This window comes from Gracilinanus agilis, chromosome 1 (assembly GCF_016433145.1).
Source record: "Gracilinanus agilis isolate LMUSP501 chromosome 1, AgileGrace, whole genome shotgun sequence".
NCBI classification, from domain to species: Eukaryota; Metazoa; Chordata; class Mammalia; order Didelphimorphia; family Didelphidae; genus Gracilinanus; species Gracilinanus agilis.
In genome coordinates, this window is record NC_058130.1 from 249,306,095 (window position 1) to 249,323,737 (window position 17,643).

Here is a 17,643-nt window from a genome sequence, read left to right on the forward strand (position 1 = left end):
TCTCTCTCTCTCTCTCTCTCTCTCTCTCTCTCTCTCTCTCTCTCTCTCTCTCTCTCTCTCTTTCTCTCTCTCATTTGGTCATAAACTTCCCTTATCCATAGTTCTGACAGATAAAAGGTTCCCCTAATTTGCTTATGGTATTACCCTTTATGCCTAAATTATATACCCATTTGACCATATCTTAGTATAATGTGTAAGATGTTGGCCTATACCTAGTTTCTGCCAAAATATTTTCCTTTTTTTCCTAGCATTTTTGTCAAATATTGAGTTCTTGTCCCCAAAACTTGTATCTCTGGGTTTATCAGATTGTTTTTACCACTTTATAATATAATTTGAGATTTGGTACAGCTAGACCACCTTCCTTCATATTTTTTTCATTACTTCCTTTGATATTCTTGACCTTTTGTTCTTCCAGATGAGTTTTGTTGTTGTTATTTTTTTATCTCTAGAAAATAGCTTTTTGGTAGTTTGATGTGGCCCTGAATAAGTAAATTAATTTAGATAGAATTGTCATTGTAATTATTTTTTCCAGTTGTTTAGATCTGACTTTATTTGTGTCAATAGTTCCTGAGTTTGTATTGGCAGTTACTCTCAGGTATTTTATATTATCTACAGTTTTTTGTTTTCAATTTAACCCTTACCTTCTGTCTTAGAATATACTATACTGAGTATCGATTCTGAGCAGAAGAGTTTTAAGGGCTGGCAATTATTGCCCAGAGTCACATAGCTAGGAAATGAGGTCACATTTGAATCCAGGTCCTTTCAACTCCAGTCCTAGTGCTCTGCCCACTATGTTACCTAGTTGTCCCTTCTATAGTTATCTTAAATGAAATTTCTCTATCTCTTTCTACTGGACTTTGTTGGTGATATATAGAAATACTGGTGATTTATGTGGGTTTATTTTATATCCTGCAACTTTTGCTCAAGTTGTTAATTATTTTCAACTTGGTCTTTAAGTTGATTCTCTAAGATTCTCCAAGTATACTATTATATCATCTATAAAGAGTGATGGTTTAGTTTCCTCGTTGCCTAATTGGATTCTTTGAATTTCTTTTTCTTCTCATATTGCTATAGCTAGCATTTCTAGTATAATATTGGATAATAGAGATAATGAGTAGCCTTGCTTCACCCCTGAACTTATTGGGAAGGCTTCTAGCTCATCCCTATTACAGGTAATGCTTGCTGAAGGTTTAGATAGACATTACTAATGATTCCAAGGATTTCAAGGAAAGCTCCATTTATTCCTATGCTTTCTAATGTTTTTTTTCTGCATCTATTGAGATAACCATATAACTTCTGTTGCATTTGTTATTGATATGGTCAGTTATGCTGATAGTTTTCCTAATCCTGAACTATCCCTGCATTCCAGATATAAATCTCATCTGGTCATAGTATATGATCCTTGTGATATATTCCTGTAATCTCTTTGCTATTAAAAAATACTTTTTGCATCAATATGCAATAGAGAAGTTGGTCTATAGTTTTCTTTCTCTGTTTTCACTCTTCCTGGTTTAGTTATCAACCTTATATTTGTATTTTTTAAGTAAGTTGGTTGGGCTCCTTCTTTGCCTATTTTTCCAAATAGTTTATATAGTATTGTAATTAATCATTTTTCAGTACTTGACAGAATTCACTTGAAAATCCATCTAGCCTTGGGGTTTTTTTTCTTAGGGAATTCATTGGTGGCAATTTCAAGTTCTTTTTCTAAGATGGAGTTATTTAAGTATTTTATTTTATATTCTATTAATCTGTACAATTTATATTTTTGTAAATATTTATCCATTTTGCTTAGATTGTCAGATTTATTGGCATATGATTCAGCAAAATAGTTATTATTAATTGATTTAATTTTCTCTTTATTGGTGATGAATTAACTCTTTTCATTTTTTATTTTGGTAATTTGGTTATCATCTTTTTTTAGAAATCATATTAACCAGTGATTTATTTTGTTGGTTTGTATGTATGTGTTTTTAAAAATAAAACTAGCTTGGTGGCAGCTTGGTGGCTCGATGGTTTGAGAGCCAGACCCAGAGATGGAAATGTCTGGGCTCAAATGTGCCCTCAGACACATCCTACTATATAATCTTGGACAAGCCACTTAATCCCTATTACCTAGCCCTTCTACCTTGAAACCAAAACATAGTATTGATTCTAAGATGGAAGGTAAAAGTTTTTTTTTTAAATAAAAAAAATCCAGCTCTCAGTCTTATTTATTATAATTTCAATGGTTTTCCTACTTTCAAATTTTATTAGTTGCCCTTTTGATTTTCAGGAATTTCAATTTGGTATTTAACTTTTTCTATTTTTTAAAATCACATATCCAATTAATTGGTTTACTTTTTATTTTCTTTTGTTGATATGTTTAGAGATGTAAAAATTTTCCCCAAAATATTGATTCGTCTTCATCCCATAGATTGTGGTATATGGTATCATTTTTGTCATTCTCTTTAATTAAATCATTGATTATTTCTATGACTTGTTCCTTGATCCTCTCATTCTTTAGGATTAGATTATTTAGTTTCCAACTAATTTTTAATTTATCTTTCCACAACCATTTGTTGAATGCAATTTTTATTGCATGATGATCTGAAAAGGCTGTATTTAATAATTCTGATTTTCTGCATTTTATAATGAGGTTTTTATGTCCCAATTCATGTTCAGTTTTTAGTGTAGATGGTACAGTGGTATATACCACTGAAGAAAAGGTATATTCCTTTCTATTCCCATTCATTTTTCTCCAAATGTCTATCATACCTAAATTTTCTAAAATTCTATTCATCTCTTTAACTTCTTTATTGTTTTTGGGGGGGAGGGGGAGATGTTGTTAGAGTTATCTAGTTCTCAGAGGAGAAAGTTGAAGTCCTCCACAAATATTGTTTTACTACCTATTTCCTCCTGTTATTCATTTAACGTATTCTTTAAAATTTGGATGCTATGCATTTGGCACATATATGTTTGGTATTAATATTATTTCATTGTCTATGGTGCCACTTATTAAGATGTTGTTTACTTCCTTAACTGTTTTAATTAGATCTGTTTTTGCTTTTGCTTTGTCTAAGATCATGATCATTATGCCAGCAATTTTTTTCACTTCAGCAAAAGCAAGATTATGTTCCAACATTTATCTTTACTCTGCTTCAGATGTGTCTTATAAACAACATATTGTAAGATTCTGTTTTTTATCCATCTGCTATCCTCTTCTGTTTCATGGGTGAGTTCATCCCATTCATATTCAAAGTAATAATTACTAACTGTATTTCCTTTTCTCCTTTCACACTGTTCTTCCTCACAAGTGTTTTGCTTCTGACCATCACCTCCCCACAAAATTTTTCCTACTTTCTAGTAGCTCCCCACTTCTCTTTTTTCTCTCCTATACCCTGTTGAGTGTGGAAGTTCTCCCCCCTTTTGAATCAGTTCAGATGAGAGTACAGTTCAAGTTTTTGCCTGCCATCCCCATACTCCCATCTTCCCTTCCATTGTAATAGCTCCTTTGTACCTCTTCATGTGAGACAATTTAATTTATTTTGAGATAATTTTTTATAGTTTTTGGAAGTGGTTTGGAGAAAGCTCCAGGATTACTTACCTTATTCTGCCATTCTTGGCTCCACCTCTTTCTTCTTTCTCTTCAAGGTGATTTCTTTGTTGGGGTGCAGCCAATACCATTTCTCCCTCAGACTTCTAGTAGTTGGAGAGGGAATATTTCTCCCTTCCTCTTACCTCCTTGCAGCAATGGTAACCACACACATCAAATGGAGAAGGGAAATGAACATCTACTACTATAAGCTAAGCATGGTGCTAAATGCATTCCAAGCATCTCATTTGTCCTTACCATAGCCCTATGATGTGGGTGCTGTTTTATAGGTAAGGAAACTGAGGCAGACAATCATGATAGTGAGAATGTGTTCTTACCTAGATGAGGCTAACTAGATTTCAAGTCCTTGATGGGCTCTTGATTGTGTTTCTTCCTCTGAATACAGTTGGCCGAATAGTGAACCTGTGTCTGTTTCTAGCCATGAGCTTAAGAGGTCAGAAGCATCCCCTATTGCAAGTTAACGCAGGAGAATTCCTGACTTCTTGGGCTTCCAAGGCTAGGAACATCCAGGTTCAACCTTGTTTGGCCAAGCACACAGTCTCATTTTCATGTATGCACAGTTGCCATTGTTGTTGAACAGTGAGGGCAGAGGAGAAGCAGTCCCTCTCCAACTACTGAAAATCTGAAGAGTTGATACTGGCTATTTCCCAACCAAGAGGCCACCTTGAAAAGATGGAGGAAATTTTCTCCCAATTCCTTTATCTAGTCCATTGAGAGGATGGCTATTCCAGATTCAGTTGAAATCTTCTAGATTTTCTTATCTCAGCCATTAATTAGATGAGGCTTTTCAAACAACCAAAGGTGAGGAATTTCAGCCCAACCTGGAGGCTAGGGCTGAAAAGATAAAAATTTCAAATCAGCCAGCATGCTTTATCTTTAACATAGCCATCCCTATTACAGTGACTAAGGGATTTACCAGGAACTTCTGATCAAGCATGTCTTTTAGCAAAGACACAGAACATAGACCCAGTTCCCATGCGTGTAACCTGGGATGATTCCCATCATCTCAGAGATCAAGTCTTCAGGAACTAGGAAAGGATTTTTGTGTCATTTCAAAGAAGTTCCTTCATTGCTGAGCTAATGTAAATGGCTTTCTGAATGCTGAACACATGCTTTGTGGGGTAGCCCCCATGAATCTATCTATAAGCATGCTTTGTGGTCTCCACTATACTTGTGCCAACTCTATTAACTTCTATCTTAAAGTGAAAAGTAACTGGCAACTGGTTAACTTCCTCTTCTTTTTCCATTACTAGTATTTTCACATTTTTGTACCCCATAGGCCAGTCCTCTTAAGTGGTCTACCATGCTTGTTAGAATTGTTACCACAGTACAAAGTCTTATCTTTAAAATCACAAAGTCTATCTTATTTCCCATTTCATTCCTGGAAAGACTATACAGGGATATCTACTGTTGGCCTCTTTAATAGAATCATCTCAAAATTATGACCACCTCAACCCTTTTTCCTTCTCTTGTATCCTCATTACTAAATTCATAAATAACCCCGTTTTTCTCTTTAGCTACAGCTTATGTCATACTCCCTATTTCAAGAGAAAATAGATTATCACAGATGTGTTCCTTATTTATCCTAAATAAAACAGTAATCAGAGACCCTCTTGCCTAGCTTTCCATTGTTTCATCCCTTCTGATTAAAATCATATGAGCTCTTCTCTGTTAAGAATCCCATTGTCTTCTATGCATCCCTCAAAAGCTGCATAGATATTATTCTCTCTTCCTCTAGTTCTTTTCCCCTCCTTTAACCTTGGATGGGAGACAAAATAGTACCTCCTCCTCCCCCCACTCCTTCTTTAACTTGCTTTTCAAGCCTACGGTCTATTGTCTTCTTTTCTTTTTCAGCTTCTTCCTGATATCTTGGCTTCTAGGTTCCTATTTGTAACTGGTTGCTGGTACATACTTTTCCTTTCCATGGGAGCCAAGTAGATTCAGTGCAGAGCTTTGCCTTTCTCCACTCCCACAGGTTTGTTCTTGTAGCATCTGTTCTTATAGTGATCCCTCCTCCTTTCTCCTTCAGGTGCTGCATGACCCATTATCACCCCATTCTCTCTCTATCCTGTGCCTCATCCCAGACCTTCTGCCTGAGTTACTGCAGCAACTCCTACAGACCATCACCACCCTTTTCTCCAATTCCATAGCAATTCTTAATAGAACTAGAAACAGAAACATCTCCCTGAACCATACTTAACAACCACCTTATTAAATTTCTATTAATGAGTAGCTGGAATTTCAGTTGAATACTAATAATATACCTGGAAATACATTACAGTGAATAAAGACTTTGAATTTCTATACTACTTTACCTATTCTGTCTCATTTTACTCTCAAATCAACCCATCAAGGTAGCAAAGGATTAATATTTTTATTTTACACATGAGGAAACTGGAGTCTCATAAAAGTCAATTAACTTGCCCAAGGTCACACAGGTAATGAGAGGCAAAGATAGGACTTGAACCCAGGTCTTCTGATTCCAAGATCAGTGCTCTTTTAACAAAACCACTTTGCCCCACTAAGGGAAAATGTGATCAAAGTGAATTTGCATGGCATAGAGTATTGGAAGTAGAGGGAATGAAAGAGAGAGAGGGACGAAGGGAGAGGGAGAAAGAGAGCGAGAGAGAGACAGAGAAACAGAGAGACAGAGAAGAGATGCATGTTGATAAAAAGAGAGAGCCAGAAGAATCTACATCTCTGAGATTTACTATGGACTTTAAGGAATGTATATGTATACATATGGGTATTTGTGAAGCTCACAAATTAAATTTTATCCCAGTGAAGATATGTAATATTTTAAGATGGCACCCAGCAAATTTAATCATATGAAATATCTTTGGAGTTAGTAACTGAACTTGTTAAATGTATCTCTTTTTTTTTTTCCCTTTGAAAAATTACAGCAGAACTTGGGGAGTGTGAACTTCCGGAACACACGCCTGAACTAGTGTCTGAGTTCCGATTTATTCCAAATCAGACTGAGGCAATGGAGTTTGATATCTTCCAAAAATGGAAAGAGTGCAGGTACCTTTATGCTGGAGTCTAGTGTACAATCACAGTCTAAGAAATAACTTTTTTTAGTGGACGTAAGTATATAAAAGTTTTTTTCTCCAAAAGCAAGACTAGCTGTGCTTACAATTCCGAGTCTACATCTACATCTACAGTCCTAACCTTTCAGTCCTGCTCCAGTCCTGCATCTCCAGCTGCCTTCAAAGCATATTTCCATTTGGATGGTGCGCCATTGCTTGAAATTCCCCACATTCAAATCCAAACTCATTATTTCCTCCCTATCTAACTCTCCTTCCAAACACTGTCAATGGTACCACCATTCTGTCTTTAGTTCCCATACTAGAAACCATGGTGTCATCTTTAATTCTTCATCCCCTATATCTAATCTATCATCAGATTCTTTTTTCCCTTCCAAACATGTCTCAAATTTGTTCTCCATTCTTATGACCACTACCATAATCCAGACCCTTATTATCTCATGCCTGGATGTCTCTGCAACATCCTCTTGGCTGCTTTCCCTGACTCTGGTCTCTCCTTCTTTTAGTCCATCTTGTGAATTTGCTGTCAGACCAAGTCTCCAAAAACACTGCTTGCATCATATCATCCTCTGCCTGAGATCATATAGTTGTTTACCCGTTTCCAACTACATTAATCCTAAACTCCTTTGCCTAGCTTCTCATAACGTAAAACTATTTCATCTATCAAGATTTGTCTCTTAACTATTGCCCTGCAATAAGCTTCTGCTTTGGTGAGTCTGTTCTCAGTCCTCACTATCCCCATTTATTCATTGCTCATTCTATCCTCTGTTCCCTTGCTCTTGCTGCCTCTCCTGCTTGGAATGCTTTCTTTGTGACACCCTTGCCAGCCTTGTCTTTCGAAGTTCATCCCAAATTCCATCTGTTCCTGAAAGCCTTCCTTGACAACTTGAGTCCATGGTGCTCTCTCTCTTGCTTACCCATTCTAACACTTTTATATTATATAGTATTGGATTTAATCATACGATGTCTTATTGTATTTTGAAATTGTTTTCTTATCATGCTCAAGAAAACTCTATAAACTCCTTGAAAACAGGGGTTTCCTTCATAATATCTAACATGATGATGTAAATATAATAAGCGCTCTTTATGGTTGTTCACTGACTGATGGATAAAGATTTTAAGAGGTTACAAAATATTCCTAATCTCAATGGAAAAAGCTGCATTTTTAGTTCTAAACTAAGGATAGGGATAGATTCTACTTAGACTCTGCTTTAATTATGTAATATGCATTCCCTGAGGAACTTCCGTTTTCCATGGTAAAATATGAATTATCCTCTTAATGTCTTTTCATTGATCTGGGAATTCTCTCTCTGTCTCTCTGGTTCTGTCTCTTTCACTCTCTGTTTCTGTCCCTCTTTCTGTCTCTGTCTCTGTCTCTCTCTTTTTCTTTCTTTCTCCTTCCTCTCTGTCTCTCTCCTCTTCCCCTTACTATCCCCCCCATTTAAAAAATACGGTTATAGGATAACTATCTGACCCAAGAATCTGGAAGCTAGTTATCTTCTTCATCCGTGTCCCTTGTTCTCCACTACACCTGGCCTAGAGAATTCCAAATGGATCCTAGGTCACTTTTATAATCAAGAACCCCCATCTCAACCTGGGATCCCTGGGCCCTTCAAGAGAGCCAAGAAACAACTGTTTGTCATTGAAGATTGATCCTCTTTTCAGGCCAGTGTAAGATAGGTTAAATTTTTATAACTTTTGGCAAAAAAAATTTTGGACTGACACCTGGCATCTGCCTGAAGCAGAGCAGGTTCTGTTATCTCTACTTTTACCTATTGGTACTTTCTGTGTGTTAGAATGGGATCTCACCTACTGGTTGACATCTTCCCTAGGATTGGTTTCATTCACCTTCAAAGGGCATCTTGTGCCTTTGCTGGGATGTGCTCATTAAATCTTTTTTGAAAGAATAGAGTGAAAACCAATCTTATTCATGACAACCGAGACCTACCTAATGGATAACTTCCTCCTTTCTATGTATACCTAAGAATCTGAAAACAAAATTTATTAAGAATCTCCTGATGGATGAAGGAGAGTTCATTCTAACCTACAAAGAGGCAGTGTCGTGTAAGGAGTACTAGAACTGGAGCTAGGAAGTGAGCATCCTCATCTTCTTCTTAATAGTTGTGAGACTTAGTTTCCTTAGATTTAAAGTATGATAATAATCTCCAAAGGCTGTCATGTCATAAGTAAGTTGCTGGGTAAGCCTTAAAGTACAATATATATGTGAGTTATTTTTCTGGGCAGTTTTTCCTTTCCTTTGGCTCTAATTTTAACTGAACCTGTTTATAGGACTGACTGTCAGACAAGCTCACATTTGAGAGTATACCAGTGAAATCTTCTCAGACCCTGATCAAGCTTATCTCTCTTCTTGGAATATAGGTTGTGGGACAAGAGGATGACTGAGGGGGAATGTTGATGGAAGATTTAACAGAAGATTTAGCATGTCTTAGACTGGCCTAAAAAAACTAAGAAGATTGATCTTGAATGAATCCAGTTGTTTCTTGGCTCTTTTTTTGTTTAAACCCTTACTTTCCGTCTTAGCATCACTAAGTACTGGTTCCAAGGCAGAAGAGTGGTAAGGGCTAGGCATTTGGGGTTAAATAACTTGCCCATGGTCACACAGTTAGGAAGTATCTACTTAGCTGCCCCTTCTTGGTTCTCTTGAAGGTATAATAATTAAAATTAAATTATGAGGCTGCTAGTAACTTTAATAACTTTATTAAATCAAAGTAGTAATAGTAAAGGGAGGGAAAAGTAGGAAAGAGGTAGATATTTAGCTTACTAATCTATTGGCCATCACGATGGTTTAAAGCTCACCACTGAGAAGAGTTTGTCCAGCCTCCCCACTCCAGCCAGAAAACTCCCAAAGACCTCCTGGTCACCACTTATAAGCTCTTTTCTCCACCTACTAGCTCTCACACATCACATCTTAGGAACCAACTATAGTTTCTTACTTTGCCTGGACCACCTAGAGGGGCAGTGCCTGTGGAATCAGTTTCTTGTCTTGTTGGTTCCTTGGTTCTTTAATAACTTCCTTTCTCTGTGGGCTTGTCTATACCTGAATTAACTCAGTAGTCTTTGACCTTCAGGTCACTGAGAGATGACTTTAAACAAAGCGACATAATGGAGAGAGAAATTCTTCCAACAAAGGGCTAAGGGATACCAGGTGGGGATGGTGCTTTTTAGTTGTGAAAGTGACATGGGACCCATTTGTCCTCCTTGGGATTCTCTAGACCAAGCACAGAAAAAGATTGAAGTGAACATCCTAGGAATAACCTTCACTCTATATATTAACCCAATTACCCTAAACCACAGTCTTGGTGATCCTGCTCCAAAATCATTTGCAGAATATATAATTGGTAGGTCATTTTTAAAATAAACAACAACTTTTTTGAGAAATAGTTTTTCCTTTCCTTTTAAAAACGCCAAATTTTTTCAGCATTTTTGATTTGTTCAAAAGTGATCAGGGCGACCATAAAAATAGGAATCTCTTCACCCAATTATTCCTCCTTCTCCTCTTCTCTAAACCCCAGTGTTTAATTTACCCATTACAGTATCCCTATGGAAAGTGAGAGCTATAAGGAACCTCAGAGATCACCTACCCCAAAGGTATCAAACACATGTCCTCAACATAACCTAGTGTGATAGGAATCAGATTAAAATGCAATTGGGGAATATTTAGCATAAAGATAAAATAGAATAGATTATGATTTCTTCTAATATGGTTTTCTAAGTGACTATGTTGCCCCCCCCCAGTCCTATTCTATTTGAGTTTGGCATGACTGATCTAATCTTATCTGTGTATCTCTGTTTTCAAGGTCCCATCACCCATTGTCTCACAGGCACAATGAAGAAAATAAGGACAAGTTCAGAAAGTCCTGTCAAGACACTAGCAGTCATTGACCTAGTTACCCAGAATCATTATTGCCCCTCCTTGTGGTGTCTTTTGTGCCTGCAATATATAAGACTTTGCCCAGACATACAGCAAAGGGAAACTCAAACACGAGGAATTCTATCCAAGTAACCTAGCTCCCCAGAGTCGCCATGGAAGTCTCACCTTTTATTCTTTATAGCTTTATAGCCACAGCCAATTTTTTAAAAGGCTAGTTAGGGCCACCAGTCCAGAGACCTAGATTCTCCCTGCCATTAGATTTCTTGAGTCATTTCAGTCCTGTCTGACTCTTCTAGACCTTGTTTGGAGGTTCGGGGGGGCAAAGATACTGAAATGTTTACCATGTCCTTTTTCAGCTCATTTTACGGATGAGGAACTGAGGCAAACAGATTTAAGTAATCACCTAGATAGTAAGTGTCTGAGGCTAGATTTCAACTCATGAAGATGAGTCTTCCTGATTTCAAGCCCACCTTGCCACCTGGCTGCTTCTGCTGTTAGAGAATTCCTCCCAAAACATCAAAATGAGGGAGCAACTTATGTTAGTTAGGGCTGCTACTAACCTCTATTTCCTGCCAGTTCCCACAACTAAAAATGCCTTCATTTTTAGATGAAGACATTAAAACCTAGAGACTAGACTAAACCAATGTCGTTTGAATCATGCCAGATATCCTGGCAAAATACACATAAAGTAATTGCCATTTTAATTCTTAATCTTTTCTCACTACTTCCATCTTGCAGAAGAGTTCCTAGGCTGAGAGGAATTCACTTCTTTTATCTTAGCTATATCTTTTTATTCTGGTCCTGCATCCCAGGCTCTGCCTTCTTCCTACTGATTATGTGTGATACTTTTTCTGAAATTCAATATGGCTAGTAAGCCAGTAGGTGCCCTTGGCTCCTGAAATCTTTGGGTTCTTATTAAGAAAAGAGGGTTGAGGGAGAGGGAAAGAATATGAAACATGTAACTAAGAGAAAATATTCAAAATTTAAATTTTAAAAATTTTAAAAAAGAAAAAAGAAAAGAGGGTTGGTGATCAATGACACATGTAAAACCCAATTTTGAACTGCTCTTTGGCTATGGGAGTGGGGTGGGAGGAAGGGAGGGAAAGAACATAAATCATGTAACCATGGAAAAATATTCTAAATCAATTAATTAAATAAAATTTTAAAATAAAGAAAAAAAGAAAAGAAGGTTGGGGGCAGCTAAGCTCAGTAGATAGAGAGCTAGGCCTGGAGACAGGAGATTCTGGGTTCAAATGTGACGTCAGATATTTCCTAGCTTGTGTGACCCTGGGCAAGTTACTTAACCCCAATTTCTTAACCCTTTGTTGTTCTTCTGCCCGGAACTGATATTTAGTGTTGATTCTAAGAGAATAGATAAGATTTAAGAAAAGAAAAGAGAATTATGTGATGACAATAATTTATAGTTGATAAAAAGTAAAATGGAGTCACCTTCTACATTGATTTTGGAGTAAGAACTATTTGTTGTTTTCCCATGATTTCTCTAAAAGTCAATATTCATCTAATTCCTCCATTTCAGAGCCCAGGACCTTTCAAATCATAGAATCAATCAATCAGCAATCCATCAATAAACATGCATTAAGCATTGTGCTAAGTGATGGATCATAGATTTAGAGCCAGATGTCTAAATGTATTGTGCATCTTTGACAACTGAGCTTGTTCCATGCCCAAGTCAGCCATGTGAAAATGACAAAGGCTTATTGACTATCCAGAGTAAATCAAAATACTTAGGCTGGCTCTGGGGCCTCTTTCTCTAAAAGCCCAACTGGTTCTTCTCTCGCCTTGCCAATCTCTGTGATCTCTGACCAAGGTATACTTTCTGTTCTGAACCTGCCCTTAGCAACGACCAGCAGATTGTTAGGGTAGTGGAATATGGCCAATGTGGAGTATTTCAACAGTTTCCTCATTCCTTAGGATCTACCTAATTGATGCCAAATTGAGCCAGACCACTGGGCCAGCCAGCTTTACATTTCTCTGTCTAGCTGTGGCACAGATGGTAGAAGACTATGGTTTGTTCATCTGGATATGCCCCAAACTCCTTTTGATTACCCCATGACAATGTTACAATACATTTGGAGGCTTCAGCCTCCAATGGAATACTTTTGCTCTAGCTTGCACATTAGGTATTCTGCCATAATGTAGCAGGTCACATTTCTGTGCGTAAACTTTTGCCCCACAGTTTGAGTAATGTAAAAAATTGGTCAAAACTTTTCTAACCTTTTATTCCATATAAATAATTTATTTTTATAAATTTATTTTGTTTTAATTTTATTCAAATAATTTTTATTCATTATTACTATTTATTTTTCATTTAGTCTTTATTTATTATTAAATAGAAAATTAGTTAAATAATAGGCAGGAGGTAGTTTAACATGGTGGACAGCTTGTTCTCCATCTCCAAGTTCTGTTTCTTAAAGATTCTGGGGGGCAAGGAGATCAGCATCTCAATGCCCCAGGCAACACTAAGACCATTCCAGATTCCAAACCCAGGAGGAGCTAAGCCACTGAGTTCTGGCAGTCCTTGAGACCATGCTGACTAATCTTATTTCTGGCTCCATTCCTGCTGCCCCTCCACCATTCCTGAGAGGCACTGAGCCTCTAGCCTCTACACTCTCTGCTACTCATACTCTTGCCCCTAAAAAAGGTATAGCACAGCACAGCCCTATTATTTCACCATATTTCTGGGCAGTCTTCTATGCTAGGAAGTCTTCATCCCACTTGCATGCTTAACTTTTCTCTCTTAATAAACCCCTCTTCTTCTAAGAACAAAAAAAATGGAAGTAGGGACAGATAGACGGCTCAGTGGTTTGAGAGATGGGAGCTCCAGAAGTCACTTAATTCCATTTGCCTTAGTCCTTACCACTCTTCTGCTTTGGAATTCATACTTAGTGTCATTGATTCTAAGACAGAAAGTAAGGATTTAAACAAAACCAAACCAATAACTATGCTTCTGATTTTCCAGATCATAATTCCTTTTCCTGGCCACCACTCCTCTATATGGGTTGTCTTCCCATTAGAATGTAAGCTCTCTGAGGTTAAGGACTGTTTTGCTTTTGTATTTATGTCTCTAGCAATTAGCATGGTACTTGGTATTTAGCACTTAAATGATTTCTCGTCCATTAATTCATAATGTACAAAAAGAGATCAGGGCATCATTGTGGGATTGATTACAGGCTAAATCAATGAAATCACAGAAGGGGCAGGTTATAGAGATAACACAAAGTCAAAGTATTAAACCATTTGTAAAGGCTCTTTCCCAAATTCCCCAGTAGATATGAAGGGTACAAAGGCAAAAACAGTTCTTGACCTCAGGAATTTATGTTGTAAGACTGCTGGAAGGGACAGTAGAGTTCTGGGATCAGTCAAGAAGACTTGAGTTCAAATTTGGCCTTAAAACACTTGCTAGCTCTATGACCCTGGGCAAGTCCCACAACACTGCTTACTTCAGTTTTTTCATCTTTAAAATGGGGATGATAATAGCACTGACCCCCCCCCCAGTTATTTTGAGGATCTAATAAGGTAATAATTATAAAGCCCTAAGCACAGTGCCTGCCACAGAATAAACACTATATAAATGTTAGCTATTATTAATAGTAGTATTATCTATAAGATGGGATTAACAATAGCACCCACTTCCCAGGATTGTTGGGGAAGATCAAATGAGATGTTTGTGCAGTGCCAAATACAATGTTTGGCACATAGTGGGTGCTTAACCTTACTTCCTTTTGTTCCTCAGGGTGGGGAGGGAGATATACATGCAGATAAATGCAAAAATGTACAAAGTAAATAGAGAATCATAGCATTTTAAAGCTAGCTAGAACTTCAGAAACTACTTAGCTCAGCTACCTCATTTTGCAAATGAGGAAATGGGACCAGGAGGTTAATTGTTTGCCAGAGTCACACAGCTAATGAGCATCATAGTAAGAATGTCTAAAGATTCCACCATCTGTGCTTTCTGCCATAAGCTTCGCCTCATCTGGGCCTTCAGTATCTGGATTTTTTCCATTATTCTCAACATGCCAGAAACCACTTGTGGGGCCCAAACATCATCCACCCTGTGAAATATAAGCTTTTTGAACACAGAAATTGTTCTCCTATTTTGTCTTTTTATCCCCAGTGCTTAGTACTGTCTGGCTCCTAAAAGATGCTTAATAATTGCTTATTGACTGATTAATTGCTACTGTTAGGATGAAAATGATCTTGAGAGGTTAATTTTGGGGTAAGAATATAAGTTTATTGATTATATCAGGTGCATTGATTAGGGCAGCATCATAACCAATAAAGTGGAATAGGTCTCCATGGCTGTCTCTCCTGACCAGGGGACCACCTGAGCTGGCTAAGGCTGCCTGATAAATAGATTTTTAGGAATTCATTATTCAGCCCCTCCCCTGACCGTCCCAAGACAGCTTTAATTGGTGATAGCTAAGTAAGAGACAGCTTTAATTGGTGATAGCTAAGTAAGAGGTGGTCCATAAGACCCTGGGTCCTTTCCCAAATTGACAAATGAACAATCCACAGCAAAAGAACCCTTGCCTCCTTCATCTATTAACCAAATTCTGTTAAAAAAGGAAGACATTCTTTGGGATTCCCAAGGACAAAGGAAATGTAAAAAGCAGCAGACTAGATGTTATCTCTGATCCAGATCTCAGACACAGGAATTCAGGAATTCTCCCTAATATATGAAAAATAAATTCTCTCATTACACTACTACCTGTGTGATTGGACCCCTTCATTTCTCTGGGACTCAGTTTCTTCAGACATAAAATGAGAGAGCTGGATTAAGAGGGTAACTAAGATTCCTTCCTTAGAGAAGAGACCTTCTTGGTCCCTCTAGAGGCAGCGAGGTGGTACATTGGACAGAGCACCAGACCTGGAGTCAAGAAGACCTGAGATCAAATCCAGCCTCAGACACTAGCTGGGTGATCTTGGGACAAGTACTCTAACTTCTGCTGCCTCAGTTTCCCCAGCTTTAACAATAACACTTATCTCCTAGGATTATTGTGAGGATCTAATGAGATTATATTTGTAAAAGCACCTGCTTATTGGATTGAATCTTACTCATTGTTAAAGTGAATTTTGAGTTTTGCTGAAGAAACTTGGCAGAGAAGATGGAAGAGAATATTCCAGGCTTGTTGATGAGAACAGGCAAGAAAATTGCTTGGCTGGAGTGAGTGCAACATTTTTTCTAGGGAGTAACACAAAGTGGGGAGAAAGATCCTTGAAGTGCATTATTTAAAAGTATGGTTTTTATGTGAGGCAAATAAATGTAAAGTCATTTGACTAGGGGATCCAAATGGCACTTAAGGAATATGATTATGGTTAATTAGAGTAGACCATGGGGAGGATAGAAGCCCAGTTTCCTTATAAGAAATCTTTGTGTCTGTAATATTCCATGCACGAATGATTAGAACCTACATAATTGCTAGTCTGATATTGCTGGGTTTGAGAACAACTTCAGGGTTTTCGTCTCAAGAGGTTCTATCTTCCTTGCCATTAAACCTCAGTACTTATGATTTGGAAGAACCATGCTTTTATCCACAATGGTGCTACCTCTAGTGATGAAAATTACCTACCCTCCATGCTTTAGTAGATTTTATTCATGAGTTGCCATGGAACAAAACAAAACAAAAAAAGTATGTGTGTGCATGTATATGTGTCTATATAAATGTGTGTGTATCTATCTGTATATACATAGACACATATGTGTCTGTGTATATAAATTTGTGTATGTGTATCATCTAGTAACCAGTCCTCTGAGGATGAGCCTTTCTGGTTTTAGTTCAGACATCCTCGGACAACAGATACAGTATTGGTCACTGGGCCAACACTTACGACCTTTCCAGTTTGATAGGAAGGATCTGCCAAGGCATGAGCTCATCTTGCATCATCCTCAAGAGCTCAGAGTCATCTCCATGCCAGATTGAGGCATCAAAGGATTCTACAAAGTGGAAGAAGAGTAACAGTAATAATACCATGTTAAATTTGTGTAGCACTTTAGAATTTTCAAAATACTTTCATACACATTTTAACATTTGCTTCTTCCAGTAGCTTTCTAAGGCTGGCAGTGTGGATATTATTATGCTCATTTTATGAATAAGAAAACTAAGTCTCAGATTAAATGGCCAAATTGAGACTTGACCCTTAGAATCTCAGAGGTGGAAGGAATTATGGAGGTGATCTAGTCATAAAGAGGGGCATGGGGGCATCTGGGTAGCTCAGTGGAGTGAGAGCCAGGCCTAGAGATGGAAGGTCCTAGGTTCAAATCCAGCCTCAGACACTTCCCAGCTGTGTGACCCTGGGCAAGTCACTTGACCCCCATTGCCCACCCTTACCACTCTTCCACCTAGGAGCCAATACACAGAAGTTAAAGGTTTAAAAAAAAATTTTTTTTAAGTCAGACATGACTGAAAAATAACTGAACAACTGGATTTTTCTACCTCTTCTGATTTTGTACATGGGAATAGGGACTAGACCTATGATTTCATTAACTATAGGGAATTCCCAATTGAGGAAATTCCTCTACTAGTGTAGTTGCCATCTTCTTTGCAACTTAAGCTCTTGGAGAGTTGCCTAGTATACTTGAGAGGTTAATTGATTTTCCAGGGTCAAATAGCCATCGTGTGTCAGAGATGGAACTTGAACCCAAGTATTTCTGGGTCTGAAACCTGCTCCATCTCTACTATTCCATACGTCTTCCTAATTTTTTCTTAAAACTTTTTTTGTTTTCCTTCCTAAGTTTTGTGGTTCATTGTATCTTGGCTTTCCTGACACTCCTTGGAGTTTTATGACCACCATTTTGTATTTGTCCTTATTTATCTGCCACTTTCTTCAATCATTGCTATGTCCTGTTAAAATATTATTTTCCTGTGTAAATTGGATTGGTTGTTTTGTGGTTGATAACATCATCTTATCAGAACTTCATTTATTTAAGAATTTATTTATTGTATTTTTGTCCCTTTTAGAACCTGGCTCAATTGTAACAAATCTGACATTTCTAAGAACTTTTAAAAATATAATTTCTTAAGGTCTAGTATACATTTTTAGTCATGCCCAGTCTTCTTTGGCTCTTACCCTTTCTAATATAATACAATTAC

General features: G+C 37.5%; 1 protein-coding gene across 2 annotated transcripts in view; it reads left to right on the forward strand.

Annotated features, from left to right (window-relative positions):
- The window catches only part of EPB41L4B (erythrocyte membrane protein band 4.1 like 4B), a 263,630-nt gene that overhangs the window by 116,207 nt on the left and 129,780 nt on the right, over positions 1 to 17,643 (forward strand). For both annotated transcript variants that reach the window (XM_044660774.1, XM_044660784.1), the window contains exon 7: positions 6,496 to 6,616. In XM_044660774.1, coding sequence (XP_044516709.1) covers positions 6,496 to 6,616 — 121 coding nt within the window. The remainder of the gene's footprint in view (positions 1 to 6,495; positions 6,617 to 17,643) is intronic.